Source organism: Sus scrofa, chromosome 17 (assembly GCF_054392235.1).
Source record: "Sus scrofa isolate SSC_HxYL_T2T_F1_AM1 chromosome 17, Sscrofa_HxYL_maternal_Yorkshire_Landrace_v2.0, whole genome shotgun sequence".
Classification (NCBI taxonomy): domain Eukaryota; kingdom Metazoa; phylum Chordata; class Mammalia; order Artiodactyla; family Suidae; genus Sus; species Sus scrofa.
Window position 1 is genome coordinate 18325913 of NC_139399.1, and position 22820 is coordinate 18348732.

At 50.6% G+C, this 22820-nt stretch overlaps 1 protein-coding gene across 6 annotated transcripts in view; it reads left to right on the forward strand.

Moving 5' to 3' along the window:
- IKBKB (inhibitor of nuclear factor kappa B kinase subunit beta) overlaps positions 1–22820 on the forward strand; it is a 59449-nt gene that overhangs the window by 10180 nt on the left and 26449 nt on the right. For 5 of the 6 annotated variants that reach the window (XR_014831684.1, XM_021077170.2, XM_085002512.1 and 2 more), the window contains 5 exon segments: positions 5071–5165; positions 6288–6405; positions 9694–9763; positions 20629–20717; positions 22138–22227. Coding sequence is in view for 5 of the 6 variants with exons in the window: in XM_021077170.2 (XP_020932829.2) it covers positions 5071–5165; positions 6288–6405; positions 9694–9763; positions 20629–20717; positions 22138–22227 (462 nt within the window). In the remaining variant the exon portion in view is untranslated. 6 annotated transcript variants of the gene reach the window in all.

The window sequence follows — 22820 nt, forward strand, 5'->3', positions numbered from 1 at the left end:
ACACCCACATCTGGGGTTTTGTGCGGATCCCCCACTACCTGGAAACAAGCCTCTGTACACGTCAGAGCAGCTGCTTGAGAAGTTACCGAACAGGGCAAAAACGGTCAAGTCTGAACGCTAATGGGAAGTGAAACTTGAAAGCAGATTCAAATCAGTTTGAGAGCAGAGGAATTGGGAAGTTCACGGTATAGGGGGCAGAACCTCTTGTGAGATGTAACAGACTGTACAGCACGGAAGAAGTGGTGGCCCCTGGACGTGTTTCCTAATTCTTGAGCAGTACTGGATGGACTTCTGCCCAAGGTCACTTGTATGGCTGTACTGACCAGCTTGGAGGACAGGATTAACAGTTGCTGAAAGAGGTCAGCTCTTCAAGAATGCCTCTGAATCCCGCCACAAGATCAGGGCTCACAGCAAAGTCGGTGGATGGTGTGGCAGAGCCTGGCTGTCAGCGCCTGCTGTCCCAGGCAACACCAGGGAGCATATGGGCACAGAGGCGGGCATGGGCCACCACCACTGCACCAGGGGGCCTCAGGGATGCTGTGCTGGGTGAAAGAGGGCAGGATCCAGGTTGAGACTTAACAAGACTCTCCCTTTCTAGGTTTTTGGAGCTCAGACTTCGCAAGGGAGGGCGCCTGTTTCTTAATCAAGGGCAGCGAGCCCCTCTCATTAGGTTAAGGACCCAACGTTACCATGAGCTGTGGTGTAGGTCGCAGATATGGCTCCGATCTGGCGTTTGAGTGGCTGTGGTGTAGGCCATCAGCTGTAGCTCTGATTTGACCCCTAGTTTGGGAACTTCTGTGTGCTACAGGTGCAGCCCTAAAAAGCAAAAAAAAAAAAAAAAAAACAAAACCGAAAAAACAAAGACCACTTCTTATACAATCACATTTGTATGAAATGTCCAGAACAGCTGAGTCTGTAGAGACAGAAAGTAGATTGCTGGTTGCCTAGGGGTAGGGGATTTCGGGGGAAATGGGGAGGTACAGCTAATGTAGGTGGGGTTTCTTTAGGGGGTGGTGAACATCTTCTCAATTTGATTCTGGCTTTGGGAGTTCCTTTTGTGGCTCAATGGGTTAAGAATCTGCCATAGTGTCTGTGAGGATGCAGGTTCCATCTCTGGCCTCGCTCAGTGGGTTAAGGATCCAGCTGTGGTGTAAGTCGCAGATGCAGCTTGGATCCATTGCTGCCATGGTTGTGGCATAGGCCAGCAGCTGCAGCTCCAATTCAACCCCTAGCTTAGGACCTTCCATAGGCCACAGTTGTGGCGCTAAAAAGAAAAATAAATAAATAATAAAATAAAATAAAATCGATTGTGGCTTTGACCATATTGCTCTGAATGTACCCCAGACCCTTAAAGTGTCTGCTTTAAATGGATGGATTGTATCTGAGCTGTTAAAAGTTGACACGGGGTTCCCTGGTGTCACAGCAGATTTAAGGATCTGGAGTTGGCACTGCAGTGGCTTGGGTCACTGCTATGGCATGGGTTCAATCCCTGGCCTGGGAACTTCTGCATGCCACAGGTGTGGCAGAAAAGAATAGAGGAGTTCCCGTTGTGGCTCAGTGATATTGAACCTAGTATCCATGAGGATGCGGGTTTGATCCCTGGTCTTGCTCAATGGGTTAAGGATCCAGCGTTGCCATCAGCTATGGTGTGGATCGCAGATGCAGCTCAGATCCTGAGTTGCTGTGGCTGGCAGCTATAGCTCCGATTCGACCCCTGCCTAGCCTGGGAACATCCATCTGCTGAAGGTGCAAGAAAGCAAGAGAATGAGAGAGAGAGAGAGAGAGAGGAGAGGAAGGAAGAGGAGGGGAGGGGAGGCGAGGGGAGAAAAGAAAGCATGTGATGTAACTACACAATGGAGGGCTCAACCATGGCAATATGGGGATATGTTAAAAGCCACTCGAGCATGCCCTGGAGGTGTTGGATGTGCCTGTTTCAGGCCTTGGAGCTGTCAGTCAAAAGATGCTTCCCTCTTATTCCTGAAGCTTCCGTCCTTATACGTTGGTTTCAGGGATGGGTCTGTTGACCAGTGAGTCAGGGGTCTTAGTGGACACCATCTACTCTGTCTGGGATGCCCTTTTTCCTTTCCCTCCTGGGTGGGTCCTTGTTCCACAGGGATCGTGGCCAGCCTGCTGGACCGCAGGTCAGCTGCCCTGAGGAAGCACATGCACTCAGGGGCCTCGCCAGGTCCTCACATGCCTCTGTTAGGTCCCATTCTGTCCTGATGAATTCCTGCACTACAGGACTTAGGATTCCTTACAGCACGAGTTTTATGTCATAAGCAGAGAACGGCCCTCCAGGGCCTCTAGGATGTCCCTCTTTCAGGTGGGCACCAGTGGAATTTGAGTTCCGTTCTGAGACCTTTTCTTTTTTAATTTTTTTTATTTTTTATTTTCCCACTGTACAGCAAGGGGATCAAGTTATCCTTACATGTATACATTACAATTACATTTTTTTCATTTTTCTCCCCACCCTTTGTTCTGTTGCAACATGAGTATCTAGACAAAGTTCTCAATGCTACTCAGCAGGATCTCCTTGTAAATCTATTGTAAGTTGTGTCTGATAAGCCCAAGCTCCCGATCCCTCCCACTTCCTCCCCCTCCCTTCGGGCAGCCACAAGTCTTTTCTCCAAGTCCATGATTTTCTTTTCTGAGGAGATGTTCATTTGTGCTGGATATCAGATTCCAGTTCTAAGTGATATCATATGGTACTTGTCTTTGTCTTTCTGGCTCATTTCACTCAGTATGAAATTCTCTAGCTCCATCCATGTTGCTGCAAATGGCATTATGTCATTCTTTTTTATGGCTGAGTAGTATTCCATTGTGTATATATACCACATCTTCCGAATCCAGTCCTCTGTTGATGGACATTTGGGTTGTTTCCACGTCCTGGCTATTGTGAATAGTGCTGCAATGAACATGCGGGTGCATGTGTCTCTTTTAAGTAGAGTTTTGTCCGGATAGATGCCCAAGAGTGGGATTGCGGGGTCGTATGGAAGTTCTATGTATAGATTTCTAAGGTATCTCCAGACTGTTCTCCATAGTGGCTGTACCAGTTTACATTCCCACCAACAGTGCAGGAGGGTTCCCTTTTCTCCACAGCCCCTCCAGCACTTGTTATTTGTGGATTTATTAATGATGGCCATTCTGACTGGTGTGAGGTGGTATCTCATGGTAGTTTTGATTTGCATTTCTCTTATAATCAACGATGTTGAGCATTTTTTCATGTGTTTGCTGGCCATCTGTATATCTTCTTTGGAGAAATGTCTATTCAGGTCTTTTGCCCATTTTTCCATTGATTGATTGGTTTTTTTGCTGTTGGGTTGTATAAGTTGTTTATATATTCTAGAGATTAAGCCCTTGTCGGTTGCATCATTTGAAACCATTTTCTCCCATTCTGAAAGTTGTCTTTTTGTTTTCTTTTTGGTTTCCTTTGCTGTGCAAAAGCTTTTCAGTTTGATGAGGTCCCATGGGTTTATTTTTGCTCTAATTTCTATTGCTTTGGGAGACTGACCTGAGAAAATATTCATGATGTTGATGTCAGAGAGTGTTTTGCCTATGTTTTCTTCTAGGAGTTTGATGGTGTCCTGTCTTATATTTAAGTCTTTCAGCCATTTTGAGTTTATTTTTGTGCATGGTGTGAAGGTGTGTTCTAGTTTTATTGCTTTGCATGCAGCTGTCCAGGTTTCCCAGCAATGCTTGCTGAATAGACTTTCTTTTTCCCATTTTATGTTCTTGCCTCCCTTGTCAAAGATGAATTGACCATAGGTGTCAGGGTTTATTTCTGGGACCTCTATTCTGTTCCATTGGTCTTTCTGTTTTGATACCAGTACCACACTGTTTTGATGACTGTGGCTTTGTAGTATTGCTTGAATGAGACCTTTTCTTGTTGGATTTATCCTCCACCCATCCTGCAGGCCCTGGGTTGCCTCGGTGCTTGTGGATTGTGGGCTGCTGGGGGCTTCTTGCCGCAGGATGGGGACAGGGAGTCAAGGCCGGCTTGCTTGCTGATAGTGGGGCCAGTGCCCACGTTGCTGCCCCCAGAGCCACAGCCACAGCAGGTGCTATCCCTTGGCCATTGTAGGGACCCAATGGGCTCAGGATCAGTGGCTGAGCATTTGCCCTGCCACCTACGCTGCTGCCTCAGGGCCCTCCCTTGAGTCTGTCCCAGGGCTCCCAGGTTCCTTGTGGACATTGAGAGGAGGAAAGAGTTGACCCTGGACCCAGGCAGCCTGTCACTCAGGAGAATTGTGTTCCTTGCCTTCTCTCCCGCTCACCTGCCATGGAGGGGACTGTGCCAGGTACCGCATTGGAGGCTAAACACACCAGGTTGTGCAGGCCTGTAGTTTAACAGAAAAAAGAGGCAGGAACCCTCTGACCCTACAGGTAAGGTCATGCACTGAGGCATCACCTGTTTAGAGAGAAGGGTAGGAGCCAGAGCAGAGGCCAGAGTGCTTGGAACCAGATGGGTGGCCTGGCCTCGGCATTGGATGCCTGGGGTGGGGTCGCAGGACTGTGGTGAAGAGGCGGGTCAGAGCCCAGCCCCAAAGGACCCTAAATGCCAGGAGTCCCTGCATGACACGTGTTACTGAACACCCGCTAAGGGCCGAACGTTGCTTGGGCCCAGCCTCCTGACAGCCCTGAGAGTCGGGTGTTGATGTTCCCCATTTTACAGATGAAGAAACTGAGCCAGACCAAGTGGTCCACCCAAGGTCACAGAACTGGGAAAAGGCTGCACTGGGATTTGAAGCAGCCTGTGTTCCGTCTCCCAGGCCAGCTTACGTTCTTCCTGCAGACAGACTCCCCCAGAGGGGGGAATGTGAAGTGAGGGCCAAGTGCACAGAGGGGCCATTTGCATGGGGTCGGAGGTCAAGTCCAGCAGACCCCCACCCCCACCCCATGTGGACTCCGGAGTGATTAGAGACTCAAGGGAGAGGGCAGGCCAAGAGCTGGGGCTGGTGGGGACCCACATGATGGGTTGGAGGTGACTCAGGACCTCGGGAGCCTGGCCCGTGCTTTGGGCCCTAGCGAGACAGTTTGGGGTCTGACCCCCCCAGTGTGTCATCTCTGCAGGAAACGGGCGAGCAGATCGCTATCAAGCAGTGCCGGCAGGAGCTCAGTCCCCGGAACCGTGAGCGCTGGTGCCTGGAGATCCAGATCATGAGGAGGTGAGCCTTGGGGCTGGGGGGACTGCGGGGGGTGGGGTGGGGTGGGAAGGGACTCTGGGATGTTGCAGTGACTGCCATAGGAGCCCGCTGAGCTTGAGCATCTGGAGTCTGGACAAGAGTCCTGAGTCCCAGCCCCTCGGTTAGGATAGCAGCCAGACAGCCCAGATGGGTGACTTCTGGAGGAGTGGCCATCCCCCCCCATCACGGGGCTCTTGGTGTGTTTTATTTGCTATATTAAATTATTTAAAGCAGCCATCATCATGGCACATTTTCCTTTGTCAGCAAAAATCCTTTTTCTGTCCATATTTCCAGTTCTGAGGTGATAAACATGAGTCCACTGCTGTGAACCTGTTGCTGGGATCTCTCCCTCCAGGGTGGGGACCTGGCTGCTGGCCACCAGGCGGATGCCCCCCTCCCAGCCGGGAAGGAATGTGGGGAAACCTGCAACCCAGACAGGCCCTCAAATGGGGGCTCCATCACCAACCTCTGGGGAAAGGGAGGCATCGCCTTGTTTGCATGTGCACGTGCGCACACACACACCTCACACCCCACATACACACTCAAACACAGCACACACACCCCCACACAGACATACACACCACCCTCCACACACAAATACACACACATACCACACATCCCACGTATACACACCACAGACACAGACACACCACATACCACACACACACACCACACGCACATACACACACACACCACATATACACATACCATAGCACACACACAGACCAGACACACCACGTACACACATTGCACACATAGACACACACCCCATCCCCACCCAATGGCATGAGATTGGAAGTCCTGCACTTTCTCTGCTTCCAGAAGCAGTTTGGAAGTGCAGGGAGGACTTGCCGAGGGGCCCCCTGAAGAAAACTACATTGTGCACTTGGCACTCATAGCCCCGGGGGTGGGTGCTGGGTGGATGCTGGTGGGTGCTGGCTGGTGGCCCCAGGTGAGTGGCAGGTTCCGCCCTCTCCCCCACTGCCCGCTCTCCAGGGCCTTTGGCTGCTCCAAGCTGTGGTGTCAGGCGAGCTTCTCAGGACGCAGATGACGGGGTGTGGGCTTGAGCCTGGTCCCTGCCTCACTGCCTCTCTTCCTTCCTAGGCTGAACCACCCCAATGTGGTGGCCGCCCGGGATGTCCCTGAGGGGATGCAGAACCTGGCTCCCAACGACTTGCCCCTTCTGGCCATGGAGTACTGCCAGGGCGGGGATCTGCGCAAGGTGAGCCTGCAGGGCCCTGCAGGGAGCTGGGGAGCCACGGGGCCCAGGGCCAGTAGCCTGGGTGCCAGGCTCAGCCCTACAGGAACTTGGGGTGGGACTTGCTGTGCACCCCACGCACTGGCTCTATAGTGATGAGGCCAAAACCCTCAGATCGTGAGTCCAAACACCTTCCTCCCTCGGGTTGTCAGAGCCGCTCGAGTCCTGCAGTGTCGGCCTGGCTGCCATCCCCATCAGGACACTTTCTCCCAGATGTGGCCACTCAGGGTCACACAGTGGGACAGGAAGGGACTGGCTGAGCCACCTGTGAGCCAGGCTGGCGCTCCAGAGCCGCCGCTGACTCAGCTTCTGGACCTTGTTCTCTTCCTCCCACCCCGTCCACGTCTCTTTACCAGAACACACCCTGCAGGGGGCGCTGAGGGACGGTGGCATGTCCACCTCCCCATTGATACTGGAGCTTACAGGATCCCCACCTGCTCTTACATGTAACCTCATGTGATTTTCAGCAGCTCTGTGGCCTTGGTAAAAGAGATAGGGGAGGGAGCTCCTATCGTGGCTCAGTGGAAACGAATCTCACTAGCATCCATGAGGGTACAGGTTTGATCTCTGGCCTCACTCAGTGGGTTAAGGATCTGGAGTTGCTATGAGCTGTGGTGTAGGTCACAGATGCCCCTCAGATCTGGCCTTGCTGTGGCTGTGGTGTAGACTGGCAGCTACAGCTCCAATTCTACCCCTAGCCTGGGAACCTCCATATGCTGCAGGTGTGGCCCTAATAAAAAAAGAAAAAAAATAAAAGAGATAGGAGAGCTCCCACTGTGACACAATGGTATTGGAAGTGCTTTTTTTTTTTTTTTTTTTTTTTTTTGTCTTTTTGTCTTTTTAGGGCCACACCCACAGGCATATGGACGTTCCCAGCTAGGGGTCTAATCGGAGCTGTAGCCTCCAGCCTACACCACAGCTACAGCAACGCCAGATCTGAGCCACATCTGTGACCTACACCACAGCTTATGGTAGCGCCAGATCCTTGACCTGCTGAGCGAGACTAGGGATCACAACCTCATGGTTCCTAGTCAGATTCATTTCCGATGTGCCACGATGCAAACTCCAGCAGTGTCTTTTCAATGCTGGGACACGGGTTCCATCCCTGGCCCAACACAGTGGGTTAAGGATCCCGGTGCAGCTTCAGCTTAGGTTACAACTACAGCTCAAATCTGATCCCTGGCCTCGTAACTCCATCTGCAGCAGGGTGTCCAAAAAAGAAAAAAAAAAAAAAAAAAAAAATAGGATCCCCGTGAAGGGTGGTTCCCTGGGCCTCATGGCTGCAGTGACAGAGCTAGGGGACCGCCTGTGTGGAACCAACTGCAGCCCCTCCCTGTCTGTGAAAGGAATCGTGCCTCAGAGCACAAGGGACAAGTTGGAAAGCTCTGGGCACAAGTTGGTTTTGTCCTGAAAAGAGGTTGCCCTATCCTCTGTCTGCCCTCGCCTTTCACTCCAGAAGGACGTTCTCAAGATTGGGGGAGGGGGTGGGGGTCCGGATAGCTGGGCGTTTCTTCCATCCTAACAAGTTTCCCGGACCCAGAGTCCTGTGCTGCTCCCATTACTCTTCTGGCCCCTTCCGCCCTCTTTTTCTAAAGGAAACTTTCCATGAGGGCTCATCAGCGTGGGTGGCCCTTCCGCCCCGGGAGGTGGGCAAGTCTGGGGAGCGTCAGGCAGGATGTGAGCAGGGTCACCGGTCACCGGCTCAACCCACAGGCCAGGCCTGATAAGAGCCGAGAAATGGGGAACCTGACAGCACTTCGATTCTCCTTTATTTTTCTGACCTATGACAGCCATCCGATTACTAACTGTAGCTATTTAGGGACATGAAGCTGTGTCATTGTAGTTGCAACGACAGTTGTCAGAGGACAGTGTGGGAGGTGGGTGGGCTGGCGTCAGATTACGGAGGCAGAGGGTTTCAGACGTTATCTCGGAGCCAGCCCGCCAGGGAAGAGGCTGATCCAGACTTTGGCATGGTTGCCGTGGCACAGGGTACAGGATGATGAGGACAGGGGTGGGAGGGCAGGCAGCAATGGTACCCTCTTGGGGCCTCTGTCCACGTGGCCACTGGAGGGACCCGGGGTGAGGGCACTGGTGCCCTGGGCGCTGGAGATCTGTCCTCTTTGTCTTCCAAGTGAGGTCGCCCATTATTCCCTCGTCCAGAAAGTTCAGAACCTATACTCCTGGTCTGGAGAGACACGCTTGGCCAGCACGTGAGCCGGGTGAAGGAGTGAGGTGTGAGTGCCTGGCGCAGGGAACAGCTCGCACACAAGCCCGGGTGTGGGTGTTAGTACGTCGGCCCACTTCAGTGGGGAGTTTCTTTTCTGAACTTGAAGCTGGCTTCCAGCAGCAGAATTGAGCTCCTTGATAAGCTGCTAGGGGAGTTCCCGTTGTGGCTCAGTGGGTTATAAACCCAGCTAGTATCTGTGAGGATGCAGGTTCAATCCCTGGCCTCACTCAGTGGTTGAAGGATCTGGCATTGCCGGGAGCTGCAGTGTAGATCACAGGTGCTTGGGTTCCGTGTTGCTGGCAGCTGCAGCTCCGATTCAGCCCCTAGCCCAGGAACTTCCATATGCTGCAGGTGTGGTCCTTAAGAAACAGGAAAAAAAAAAAAAAAAAAAAAAGCTGCCAGGGCCAGGAAGGCACAGGGGCTGTGTTTGGATATGAGCTTCAGATGGACACTGGACACGCATTGTAGGGCCATGCCCCAGAGCGGCTGTAGAGCAGAGGGATGGCTGGACCACTCCTGCCCAGCTTCCTTGCCTGGGAAACAGAAATGCCACTGGCGCTTGCCTTGGAGGTGTCGGGGAGGGAGGTGAAGCGAGACACGGCGGCTTCCCTGAGCCCGTCCGTGCAGCTCTGCCTGGTACCCGCTGCCTGGTCCACATCGGGGAAGGGGTCGGCAGAGGTGTTGGGTGGCTCCTGTGGGCTCCCGGGGGCACTGGCCCAGCCAGGACTGAGCTCACACGGGCAGGCCTGCCTCCCTCAGGCCCACAGCACAGCTGAGAAGGGCCCCTTCTTAGAGTAACTCAGGGCAGTGTGCGCCCACAAGCATTTCCAGAAGCTCTCAGACCTGCTTCCTCCTGCCCCGCCTGGGCTGACCCGCCTGTCCTGCCAGCCAGCTGCCTATGCGCCCAGGTGCCCAAGACCCAGGGCCCAGGCCGCACTCAGATGGCCTCGGCTGGTGAAAGGCACTGGCTGGTGTCCTGGTGGCTGGTGACCCCTCACTCTGACACCTTTGTCCCCTCTTGACAGTACTTGAATCAGTTCGAGAACTGTTGTGGCCTGCGGGAAGGAGCCATCCTCACCTTGCTGAGTGACATCGGTAAGTCGCAGCTGGTGGCTGGAGCGGGGGCGGGGGCGGGGGGGATGACTGGCCCTCTGACCTTTGCAGAGGTGGGGTTGGCAGGGATCAACAGGGCCTAGTCTGGCAGGCGCTAAACTCAAATAGGTTTCCCTTCCTTCCGGACCGAGTCACAAACTGAATTAGGATGAATGTAGAACAACAGATTTCCTTTCCCATTAAAAAGCTCCACTCCCTACTTTCCCGGAACGGCCAGCACCGGCAACGGGAGTAGCTTGTCATTTGAGTGAATTTCATTGCTTGGCAGCGAGTTTTTCCACTTCCCCACGGGCAGTTCTTTTGCCAGCCACAGGCCTGAGGAAAACAAACCTTGTTTAACCCTTGGATGCCGACGGTCACCTCTGAGGAGAGTGTCGGGGGCCCTCTGAGAAGGCCCAGCTGGTGGCCCAAGTACCTTGGGGAGAGGGAGGGAGGCTGACCTCAACCTGCAGGGGTCAGATGCCACCTCCCCGACCCTAGCACCTGCTTTCTGTTGGTAAATCTTCAGGGTTGTTGGTGCAGGGTAGGAATCTGAGCTCTAAGGTTGGAGTTGAGTTCATGTTGTGGTTCAGCGGGTTAAGAACCTGACTAGTATCCATGAAGACACAGGTTCGATCCCTGGCCTCGCTCAATGGGTTAAGGACCCGGCATTGCCATGAGCTACAGTATGGGTGGCAGACACGGCTTAGTTCTGATGTTGCTGTGACTGTGGCGTAGGCTGGCAGCTGCAGCTCCAATTCAACCCCTACCTAGCCCGGGAACTTCCATGTGCTGCAGGTGTGGCCCTGGGGGAAAAAAAAAAAAAAGAAGAAGAAGAAGAAAAGAAAATTTAATGGTTGGTGTTAAGATTGGAGTTCCCCAGAGTTCCTGATGAGCATTCGCCCCCAGATCTGGGAGTGTGATACCCTTTTCACCCCTTTTCCCATCACAACCTCTTTGAAACTGTATTTTTTCCTTTTTGTGTGTTCCAACTTTCTCTTTAGAAAAATGTCACGTGTATAGGGAAGTTGGAAGAGCAGTGGAACACACACACCCTTCACCCAGGTTGCTGGCGGTGGCTGTCTCTCTGTGTCTGTAAAGCTGTGTTTGCAGAGGCTGGACCTGGGGCGGAGTGGGGCCCCTGGTCCTCGTGGCTCCTGCCCTGCTCGGTGGGTCTGCCTCTTCATCACTCTGGGCAAGAAGGCAGTGAAGGGGGGAGTGGAGCGCTAACACGCTTAGGATTAGGCTCCTAAGGGTCTGACATCGAAAGGGCCCTCTCAGAGTTTCCATTGTGGTGCAGCGGAAACGAATCTGACTAGTATCCATGAGGATGCGGGTTTGATCCCTGGCCTCACTCAGTGGGTTAAGGATCTGGCGTTGCCATGAGCTGTGGTGTGGGTCACAGACGTGGCTCGGATCTTGAGTTGCTGTGGCTGTGGTGTAGGCCAGCAACTACAGCTCCGATTCGACCCCTAGCCTGGGAACTTCCACATGCTGTGGGTGTGACCCTAAAAAACAAAACAAGCAAACAAAAAGGACCTCTCCCTCTCCACCCCGTGTCTCTGGTCTGTGGATAGGGTTCATAGTGAAGGCATACAGGCATTGCACCGGTTTGGGTTTTATTTTTTTCCAGCTCGGTTGAGGTAAAATTCACGTATAACATATGTAAGTTTCAGGGGTGCAGCATGAAAAGATTCTACCAGTTTTGTGTGACCAGCATGGGCATCCACTGCCAGCCGGACTGCTTCCCTCATATGGGTATATGGGAGGCACCCCCCCTCTGAGCCCCAGCAGGTCCTGTCCGTAGACCAAGAATCCCCCCTGTTCTCTTGACACCTTGCCCCCGCTGGCCCATCCCTGTGGTGCTGATTTTGTCATTTGCCCCAGTGGCCATGTCATCGGTTTAGCCTCTGTTGAGTTGGATTGCAGGCAGGTTTGTAGGTTGGGGAATATTCCTTTGCTTTTTGTGGGCAACCTTTATCTCATTTATCTCTGCAAGTCATTTTTTTTTTTGGTGTGTGATTTCCTCAAGTATTGTGTTTTCACTCATTAGATTATGTGTGCATTCAGGAAATTGTTATTAAGAAAGTCGTTTTATTGACTCAAGCACACAAAAACTACTTCCTCAAGTGACTCTGGGGACATTCATTGAGCCTCTGCTTGTCACGTATTCCTCCGTCTGGGCACCTGTTACATCCAGTTCCCGTTGCTTCCTGTGGTAGCTTCCAGGTGTGGGGGTGTGGGGGGGTGTGTGTGTGTGTTACATGCAAATCAGAGTAATGAAGACAGGTGTCTCCTGGGTGCTCTGTCTTTGGGTCAGTGATTCCCTGTCTTTCTTCTCTATGGTCCCAACTTGGGAATAATGAAGCTTTGAAGTACTAGTCCACTAGAATTTAGTTCTTAAAGGCCAGGACTTCAGTCATGGCTCTGTCTTCAGCATCTAGACCTGTAGAACTTTATATAGGAGCTTCTCTGTAAATATTGGTCAAATGAATGAAAGTAAATCCGAAAGGAAATGAACAAGAACCTGCTTTTTATTAAAAAAAGAACAGCTGTGGAGTTCCCCCGTGGCTCAGCGGGTTGAGGATCCAGGGTTGTCACTCTAGTGGCTCTAGTTGCTGCTGCAGCACCAGTTCGATCCCTGGCCCCAGAACTTCCACATGCCATGGGTGTGGCCAAGAAAACAGCTGTCCACATATAGTTAAGTTGACACTTAACTGATACCAGCTCCTCCATCTGTCAGCACTGTGACCTGAGGCCTATTCCCTAAGTCTTAAGAGCATCAGCCCTGGGAAAGGTACTTGCCGCTGAAGAATTGTTAAGGGGGCAGAGTGACTCACTGGGACACAGAATTCTAGCACAGCAGGTGCTCGCCTCTCTCTCCTGTCCTTCCCGCCCAGGGTTTGGGTTTAGAGCGCCCCTTTTGGAAAGCCTCAGTTGCCCTAAGTTGGGCTGTGACCTGAGGCTGGGGTCTTCCTGAACTCCCTCCCCAAAAGCGGTTCTCCTGCCCGCCTCCCCATTTGGAGGCCTCGGTGGACCTTGCTGATAAGCTTACATTGTACTTTCATTCCCATTTCTGGTTTTGTGTACAAGATTCATGAAGTTTATTTCTCTTGCACTGTCGTCAGCGAGTGGGTTCAAAAGGTTTTCTGGGATCTCCCCGAACACAACACGTTTGTGTTCTGAAACGCTTCCTGAGGCTGTTTTGTTCCCATTTGTCCAAAGCTCTGGCCCTGTATTCCCTTTGTTGGAGCAGCCCTGAAGTTCCCTGCCAGGGCGACTTCAGATAAGCAGAGCCACACCCTGGCCTGCTGGGTCCAGATCCACGGCCTTCTCCTCTGGGTTGAACCTGCAGCCCTTTAACCTCTCCTGTGCCACTGGATTCCCAGAGACGCCTGCTCAAAGCAGTGTCAAGATCATAGACGCACGCTGGGTTTTCCCAGGGAACTTCGCCTTCTCCTGGAAGATCTTGCAGAGTACACCTGAGAGGAAGAGCTGGCAAGCACGTGGGTGAGCCCCCGTGTCCTGTGCCAGGACGGACAGGCCTGTTAGAACACTGCCCTTAGGCTGGTAAGGGACCTGGAGACAGGTGCAGAGGCAGCTGTCAATGATCTGGCTTCCACAGAACACGACCCTAAAATAACTCAAGGAACTTATATCTGAGTGGGCTCTATTTAAATAGTCTTGCTCATCATCTTTTAGAAAACCCTGGCTTGTGTTTCCTTCTACCAGCTGATGAGCAAATGCCCATGGATTCTGGAGGCCCAGGTCTCTGCTTCCTTAGGGGCGGGGACCTACCCACACCCAGGCCAGCCTGGTGGGACAGTGTGTGGTCACCTTGGCTTTACCGGACCTTAGGTCTGCACTGATCTTCTTGACCCTCCAGCCCGCTGGTATACCTCGGTGGCCAACCCCTCCAAGCCTTCAGGGACCCAGCTCCCTATTTGTTTTGTTTGTTTGTTTTTTCTTTTTAGTGCTGCACTTGTGGCATATGGAAGTTCCCAGGCTAGGGGCTGAATCAGAGCTGCAGCTGCCAGCCTACACCACAGCCATAGCAACTCAAGATCCGAGCCACGTCTGTGATCCACACCACAGCTCACAGTAATGCCTGATTCTTAACCCACTGAGAGAGGCCAGGGATCAAACCTCCATCCTTATGAATACTGGTCAGCTTCTTAACCTGCTGAGCCACAACGGGAGCTCCCCGCTCCATTTTGTCTGTGCTTGGTCTTCTGAGTCACCACCTCTGTCCCTGCTGGAGCTGCTCTTAGCGAGCATCCAGCCCTTCCACCTTACAGAGCAGAGAGGGTGTCAGAGGGAATGCAGGGCTTTGGGGAATCCGAACCCTGTGCTCTCTGCTTCGTGTTTCTTTAATTGTGGATTTCCTTGCTTGTCCTGTTGAATATTTACATTCTGACTGCACCATTGATTATAATAAAAGATGATTACCTGGAGTTGTGCTGTGGCACAGTGGGATCAGCGGCGTCTTGGGAGCTTCAGTCCCCGGCCTGGCACAGTGGGATCAAATGTTGCCACAGCTGTGGCTCAGGCCACAACTGCGACTCAGATCTGATCCCTGAACTGGGAACTCCATATGCAGTAGGTGGCCAAAAAAAAAAAAAAGATGATTACCCGATCTCAGAAATTCAGCTTATTTGTGTTTAAAGTATGTGGGAAAGTGTGAATAACCAGATCGATGAATATAGTAATAATCAAAGGAAAAACAGCTGCTTTCAGTCCTGGCTTTGCTTGCTTCCCAGCTCTGCCACCTCTGACAAGGGCCTTGCTTTTGTGGAAAACCAATGTGACTAGAAAGTCATACACGCCCAGAAGGGCCAGTGTGTTCTCAACTTTAAGGGAGGCGTTTGCGCTGGGTGACAACCCCTAGGGTCCCTCCTGACTCAAGATACTCCATTTTCGTTATTAGGTTCTGATTCTCAGAAGGGTTGCCAATGGCCGCTGCACTGTCCCAGCCTGGCTGCTCCTCATTCCTCTTGCATCTTCCCTAGCGCATCTTCAGTCTGGAGCTTTGTCCTGATGCCCCTGATGCCATCTGTTTGTTCTTGCCCTGCCCAGTGTGCCCACCCAGCGCTTCCGAGATTCTGCCTGCCAGGCCATCCTCAGGGCATCTCTGTCCACCGTGCTTCCTCCAAAGTCTGCATATTCAACCCTGACCTCCATCTATATGCTCTCTCTCCCCAGGTCACTTCCAAATGGGAGTCCTACCATCTTCCTTAAACCCAGTCCCTTCCTGACGTCCTCGTTCTTACCCAGACACGGGTGCCAGCTTTGAACCTCATCTCTTCTTAGAAGCTGCCCCTCTTCCTGCTCCACACCCCCCTGCTTTAAGAAGTCTCCACTCCTGGAGTTCCGTCATGGCTCAGTGGGTTTGAGGACCTGGCTAGCATCCATGAGGATGAGGGTCCAAACCCTGGCCTCGCTCAGTAGGTTAAGGCTCCTGCATTGCTGTGGCTGTGGTGCAGGTTGGCAGCTGCAGCTCTGATTCAACCCCTAGCCCGGGAACCTCCATATGCTGTGGGTGGGGCTCTAGAAAGACAAAGTCTCCAGTCCTTGCAGCCTTCCTTCGTGTTGTCTATTCCACATGCCCTTTCTGTCCCCACTGCTTCCTCTAATCTAGTGTTACGGTAAATCACTTACTTGGGCTCCTTCCCACTTCACTAATCATCTTTCCTGCTTTTGAAAGGACATGAGGGTCCTAATCCACCACTAAAGATCAAGGCCAAACCTCTTTTCTTTTTTTTTTCTTTTTTTTTTTTTTTTTTTGCGGGGAGAGGCTGTGCCTTTAGCATGTGAAAGTTCCTGGGCCAGGGACTGAACCCATGCCACAGCAGCGATCCACACCACAGCAGTGCCAACACTGGATCCTAACCCACTGAGCCACCAGGCAACCCCAAGGCCAAACCTCTTAACCTCCCATCTCCCCTGCCCCACGATACCCAACCTCAAAAACCCGTTTTCGATCCCCACTAGCCTTTGCCCATGTGCTTGCTCCTTTCTAGAACGTTGCTCTGGCCCCTCCCCAGGACCCCAGATCTTCTCTGCTGGGGTGCAGCTTTGCCCTGCCCCTCTGTGGGGACCGCCCTGACCCAGCCTGCACAGTGGGTCTCCCCTCGGCGTGCTTCTGCTCTCATGGCCTCCTCCATTGGTACTTGGTCTCACTCCGATTGCTGGTAACGTCTGTGTGGGGTTGACGGTAAGGACTCACTCCTGGGTTTGGGGCCCGTTGACCAGACTGTGCAGTGAGTGAAGGAGATGCTTCGATCCCGTGGCGTATTTTCTCCCACAGCTGGCAAGTAGAAGGCCCTGGCTGCGTACTGCAGCAGAATGAACGAGAGAATGATGTGCACTTTTCTCTTAGCCTTGCTACCTTGCCCGGGAGTCACAGGGGCTGCTTTAGCCAGGAAACCATCATCTGCGCTAAACCTCTCTCCACACGTCTGCTCTTGGCCTTCCCAGCTGTTTTGCTTGGAAAGCCCTGTGACTTCAGAGCCACTGGCACATAGTAGGCACACAGCCAACTTTCACTGAGTGAGCAGACTTCCTTCGGCCTTTCTTCCTCATTGGTGACTTCATCCCCGACTGGTGACTTTTCTCTCTCCTAATCTCTGACTCTGCCCTTTGGTCCATTTATCTTTCCATTTCTTCCCCATGGAATGCATCCTGAGCAGAAATGTCCTCAAAAGCGCTTAGTAATCCCTTCTGGGTTCAGGGTGTGGTACACCATCCTTACACAACTGCCCACCCCCGCCCCACCCCGCCCCGCCAGCTGCACCTGCAGCAAATGGGAGGTTCCCAGGCTAGGGATCAAATCAGAGCTGCAGCTGCCAGCCTACACCACAGGCACAGCAACTTGGCATCCGAGCCGCGCCTGTGACCTTCAGCACAGCTCACGGCAATGCGGGTCCTTAACCCACTGAGCGAGACCAGGGGTCGAACCTGCATCCTCGCAGAGACAACATCGAGTCTGCAACCTGCTGAGCCACAATTCCATAAGTATTTTTCTTGTCTCAAATTCTCATGTCCCATCCAGTTGAAATCAAATCAGGTTCTCTTGGCTTGAGAGAATTCTGATTCATCCCACGACACTGCTCTTGGAGAACTGTTTTGTAAAACTAGGCGCAGTAAGATCTAAGTAAGCCTTTTAGGGACTGATCAAGAGCTCCTGCCTGTCAACATTTTGACTGTTTCACTCAGTCCAAGAAACCCTAGATAACAATACCTATAAGGATTCTTTAATCCCAAGCTTTATTCAGTTGACAAAAAAGCATTTGAGAATACAGGGCTACCCTGAAATGAGGACTCGGGTTTGTTATGTACAGTTTCTTAAGCAGAAAAATAGACAGCTATTAATAGTGAGCCAGTGATTACTCACCAGCTTGCCATCCGTCCTCACTAGAGGCCCGGCGACAGCTGCTTAACCAGCATGGCCTAGGGAACAGTGTTCAGTCTGATCTGAGTGCTCTAGCCTTCCCTGGGGGCTTCTTGGGACCCTGCCACTGACCAGGCCCCATGTCACTTGCACTGAGACATTCACAGCAGCTTCAGAAGCCTGGCCTTAGTCTGGGTGTTTCTACTGGCTGAAAATACAGTGAGTCTCAACTTTCAGATATTCTGCCTTTGAACAAACTGACCCACACTTTTACATATCACACCTGGACACTCGCGGCACGTACAGAAACAGGCCATTTGTAACTCACAGTCACTGAGCAGGCAGGCCTGGTCTTCCACATGGTGGGGCTTCCCACCGGCCACTCAGTTGTCCACGTGCAGCAGTAGCAACATCCCCGTGAGCAAGGTTGTGTTTGTGCAATTATGAGAACTTTTTATTACGCTTCACTTTGATTCTTTAATACAGATTACTAAAACAGAAATGAAAGTGCTGGTAAGAAGCGTGGTCTTTTAAAAGTTAACAACTGAAAACAAGATGGGGCGGGAATTCTAAGACACACTTTGGAAGCCGCGAGAGCATTGCTTCATTTGGACCTAATTCGTTGGATCTCAGCCAGTCTACTCTATCCAGTTATGAAAGAAAAGAAAAAAGAGGGAATAGGTGTGAAATGTTGAAACTTCATGGTCAAAGGCTGGGTTTAAAAGGGCAGATTTAATGAAAGGTTTTGCAATCTGCCTAAATGTGTGCATGGAACTCCGTGAGAAGACCGAAGTTAGGGGGTTGACTCTCTCGGGTTGCCTTTCTCCTGTGTTTTCAGGAAACCTACAGCAGATCTGATCACTTGGTTTCTGTGGAGGCTTCCTGTTGTACCCTGGCCGTTACTAAACCTGGAAGTAATATTAATTGCTTTGCTTTTTACCTTTTTTTCCCAAACAAACAAGCAAATGGAGAGTTTCTGCTGTGGCACAGTGGGTTAAGAATCCAACTACAGCGCTTGGGTGGCTGTGGAGGCATAGGTTTGATCCCAACCAGTGGGTTAAAGGATCAGACCATTAAAAAATAATAGCAAAAATAAGAGTTCCCATCGTGATGCAGTGGTTAACGAATCCGACTAGGAACCATGAGGTTGCAGGTTCGATCCCTGGCCTCGCTCAGTGGGTTAAGGATCTGGTGTTGCCATGAGCTGTGGTGTAGGTCGCAGACTTGGCTCAGATCCCTCATTGCTGTGGTTCTGGCGTAGGCCAGTGGCTGCAGCTCCAATTAGACCCCTAGCCTGGGAACCTCCATATGCTGTAGGAGCGGCCCTAGAAAAGGCAAAAAGACAAAAAAGATTAAAAAATAAATAATAATAATAAAAAAAACAGTTCATACCATGACATTCCTCTGAATCAGATAATATAAACCTAAATAATGTCTAATGATTGCCTGTTATACTATGGCTCTCCCAGAATTTGTTCAGCCATTCCCTGACTGATGACTTTCAGTTTGTTTCTAACGATTTCACTCCACGCTATGCAGTACTCACCTGTATTTGCACGTGATGATGCTTTTGATTTTGTAAGCTAGATTATCAGAGGTGGACACGAAAGGTCAAATGATATGTATGTCTTAAAATTTAATAGCTTTTGCCATATTTCTGTGCCCCTAAATGCACAGCAATTCTCATTCCTTCTAGAGAAGTGCCTTTTATTTATTAGCTAAAATTATTAGCCAGGTTGAAGAGGTGAAAAGGTGTTACGTTGTTGCTTTAAGCTGCACTTTACGTTGTTGCTTTAAGCTGCACTTGGTGGATGGCCAGTGTGCTTGAGCAACTTTTTGCCTAATTGTTCATGGTTTGCTATTCTACTCTTGTAAGCTGCTTCTTCACATTTTTTTTTTTTCCTTTTTAAAATTTTATGGCCACACCTGCAGCATGTGGAAGTTCCTGGGCCAGGGATGGACTCTGAGCCACAGCTGTGGCAACGCGGGATCCTTTTTTTTTTTTTTTTTTAAGTATAGTTGATTTACAGTGCTGTCATAATTTCTGCTGTACACGAAGTGATTTGGTTATACATGTACACATATCCCTTCTCTTTCAGATTCTTTTCCCATGTAGGCCATCGCAGAATACTGGGTAGCGTGCCCTGTGCTCTACAGCAGATCCCTGTTGGCCAACTGTTCCATATACCAGAGTGTGCATATTGCCAGTCACAAACCTCCGGTCCATCCCTACCCTCCCTGCCTTTCACCTTTGATAACTATAAGTTCGTTTAACCCACTGCACCCAGCTGGAGATCAAACCTGCACCTCTGTAGCAAACCCAGCTGCTGTGCAGTCGGATTCTTAACCAGTTGCACTGCACCACAGTGGAGACTCCTCTTTGCCTGTTTTTCTGCTGGGTTGTTTTTGTGTGTGTGAGAGAGAGAGAGAGGAGAGAATGGCCTTTCCTTTATTAAACTATTAATTGCTAAATGGCATTGATGGTAGATAATGTTTCTTAATTTTAGATATACTTGACCTGGCAAAGTAAAAATGTCTTTATTTTTTATCTTCTCTCAGACTCTGTTCTCAGTTTTTCTTAATTCTATTGGTATGAATCTAAACACCTAGGAAGCGTGTATCTAACCCACCTCTTTGCTCTATGTTCCTTTAAAGTAAAAAAAAAAAAAAAGTAAAACCTGTTTTTTTAATTAGAAAAGTAACATGATTTTGAAAAAGAGGTTCAAAAAAGGAAAAGGAGGAGCTTTCTTGGGAGTTCCCTTGTGGTGCAGCAGAAACAAATCCAACTAGTATCCATGAGGGTGCGGCTTAAGGATCCAGCTTTGCCTTGAGCTATGGTGTAGGTCGCAGATGCAGCTCAGATCTGGTGTTGCTGTGAGCTGTGGTGTAGGCCGGCAGCTGCAGTTCCAATTCAGAAAAAGCTTTCTTGCTACCCTACTTCTTACTCATTTTAAGAGCTTTTGTCTATTAGGTATATTCTTGTTGTTGCAGATATTATTTACCCTTTTTTGTCTTTTGCTTTGTGTACAGTATCCTTTGTCAGAAGCTTTTTTATCTTTCTTTTATTTATTTGGGGGGTATACACTGGTGGTATATGAAAGTTCCCAGGCTAGGGTTCTAGTTGGAGCTGTAGCTGCTAGTCTACACCACAGCAGCACCAAATCTGAGCCTCATTTGCAGCCTGTACACCACAGCTCACAGCAAGGCTGGATCCTTAACCCACTGAGTGAGGCCAGGGATAGAACCCAAGTCCTCATGGTTACTAGTCAGGTTCATTACTGCTGAGCCACAGTGGGAACTCTTATCTTTTTTTTTTTTTTTTTTTTTAATGTGAGTGTAGTTGATTTACAATGTTTCGGGTATACAGCAAAGTGAATCAGTTATACATACAAGAACCATCTTTCACAGGGTAGGCAATTCCTAGTGACAAGCATTGTCCAGGCTTAACGAAAATTCACTCCCCTTTCCACCTTCTCAGCCTCTGCACTTAGATACCTTCACGAAAACAGAATCATCCATCGGGATCTAAAGCCAGAAAACATCGTCCTGCAGCAAGGCGAACAGAGAGTGAGTGACCCTCCTGGGCCGGTCTCAGGGGAGGGCTGGGCGGGGGCTCACAGGAACACGCTCTGTGTGTTTGCTTCTGTTTGCATTTCCTTCCGCATGTATTTGCTTTGATTCTCAGCAGTACGTTTTGATTCCAAACAAAATTCAGCGAAAAGTTCTCGCTTGCAGATTGAGGACGGTTTGAATGGACCACATTGTTAACTTTCCATGTTTCAGGAATCTGATAAGAAAAATAATGTGTGTCTTCCAACCTCTGCCCCCCCCCCCCCAGTCTTGGGGACTCGAACTTGTCAGGAATAGACTTCTTGTTTTCCATTTGTTTGAGGGGCTCTACTTGGGAAGCTTACAGGAAATCCAGCTGGAACTTGGTTCTGGATGTGGCCGAGAGGAGGCACTTGGAGCTGGCACCTGCCCCATGGCGCCTGGTCCAGCATGAGGTTTCCCCAGGCTCTCAGGGACCCTCTTCGGGGCCCCCTGGTCGGATGTGGGGTCACTTCCCTGTGGGGCTTGGTACTGCTCTCTTCACAGCTGGGTGATGAGCAAGGGCTCCACTGATGCGGAGGCAGTAACTCAGCCTACGGGCCATCTGTGCAGATCCCAGCAGCATCCTAGGCATGACCACACCCTTTGTAGCCCTCACCTTTGTCCCAGTTCATGTTCATTCCTGCCAGTGCTCCAAAGATTTGAGAACTAAGAGTTCCCATCATGGCTCAGCAGTTAAGGACCTGACATTGTCTCTGTGACGATGAAACAGTGTTTGATTTCTAGCCTCGAAGCTTAGGTTGCAGCTGCAGCTTGGATCTGGTGTGGCTGTGGTGTAGGCCAGCAGCTGCAGCTCCAATTCGACTCCTGGCCTGGGAACTTCCATATGCTGTAGGAGTGGCCATTGGGGGAAAGAAAAAAAAATTTGAGAAGTAAAGGTATTTACTCAGAATTAACTTACCTTGTCCCTTGTATCATATATAAAGTCCAGATTTAGCTTTTTTTTTTTTTTTTTTGGCTTTTCAGGGCCATACCCCTGGCATATGGAAGCTCCCAGGCTAGGGGTCAAATCAGAGCTACAGCTGCTGGCCTATGCCACAGCCACAGCAATGCAGGATCCAAGCCACGTCTGCAACCTGCACCATAGCTCATGGAAACACTGGATCCTAAACCCACTGAGTGAGGCCAGGGATTAAACCCTTGTCCTCATGGAAATAGGTTCTTAACCCACTAAGCCACCATGGGAACTCCTACACTGTTTTCTTTTCTAAATGTCCCACGCCTAGGGCATTCTCCTATGTATGCAGTAGTTTTTAGGAACTTAGGGTCTTAGGATTGGAAATTCAGAAATGTCTCCTGTTCTAGTGGCCATCCAAAATTCTTACAGGACGGTGTGCTCTCATAACCCTCAGAATTCTCCTCCTCTCTTTTTTTCCAGTTAATACACAAAATTATTGACCTCGGGTATGCCAAGGAGCTGGACCAGGGCAGCCTCTGTACCTCCTTTGTGGGGACCCTGCAGTACCTGGTAAGAAATGGGGTTCCCGGGTTTGCATGTTGGTTTCTTTCTGATGGCCGTGTTCCTGGGGCTCCTCCTGCATCCTTGCCTTCTGCCCTCTTGAGTTTGCCGGCTCTTTGGATGTTTCCTGGTTGCAGTGGGACTGTTGTATGGGGTGAGATTCCTAATCCATTCAAGTCAGCACTTTTGCCAGCAGAGGCCCTGAGGGAGGACGTGATCATCTTCTGACGTCAAAAGACCATAAATGAATGAATGGATACAGATATGTGAGATATATATATATATCTACTCCTGGGCCCTGGCACGAATCCCATGCCCTCTAGTGCTGCAGCAGTTTGAGCACAGAGAGTTTAAACCAGGTTCCTGTTGCTCTGTAGGGGCCGTGGTTTCCATGCGGCATCTTTGGGGCCGTCAAGGAGAAGGCTGGGCTTTGAGCTCCCACTCTTTCTTTTTGTTATGTGGTTTGCAGGTTGGAGGTCTCTTGGAGTTGCTCATTCATCCCGCTGAGCCACAGTGGGAATTCCCGTATCAGTATTTCTTGGATGGGAGTTCCCATTGTGGCTCAGTGAGTTCGGAACCTGACTAGTATCATGAGGACATGG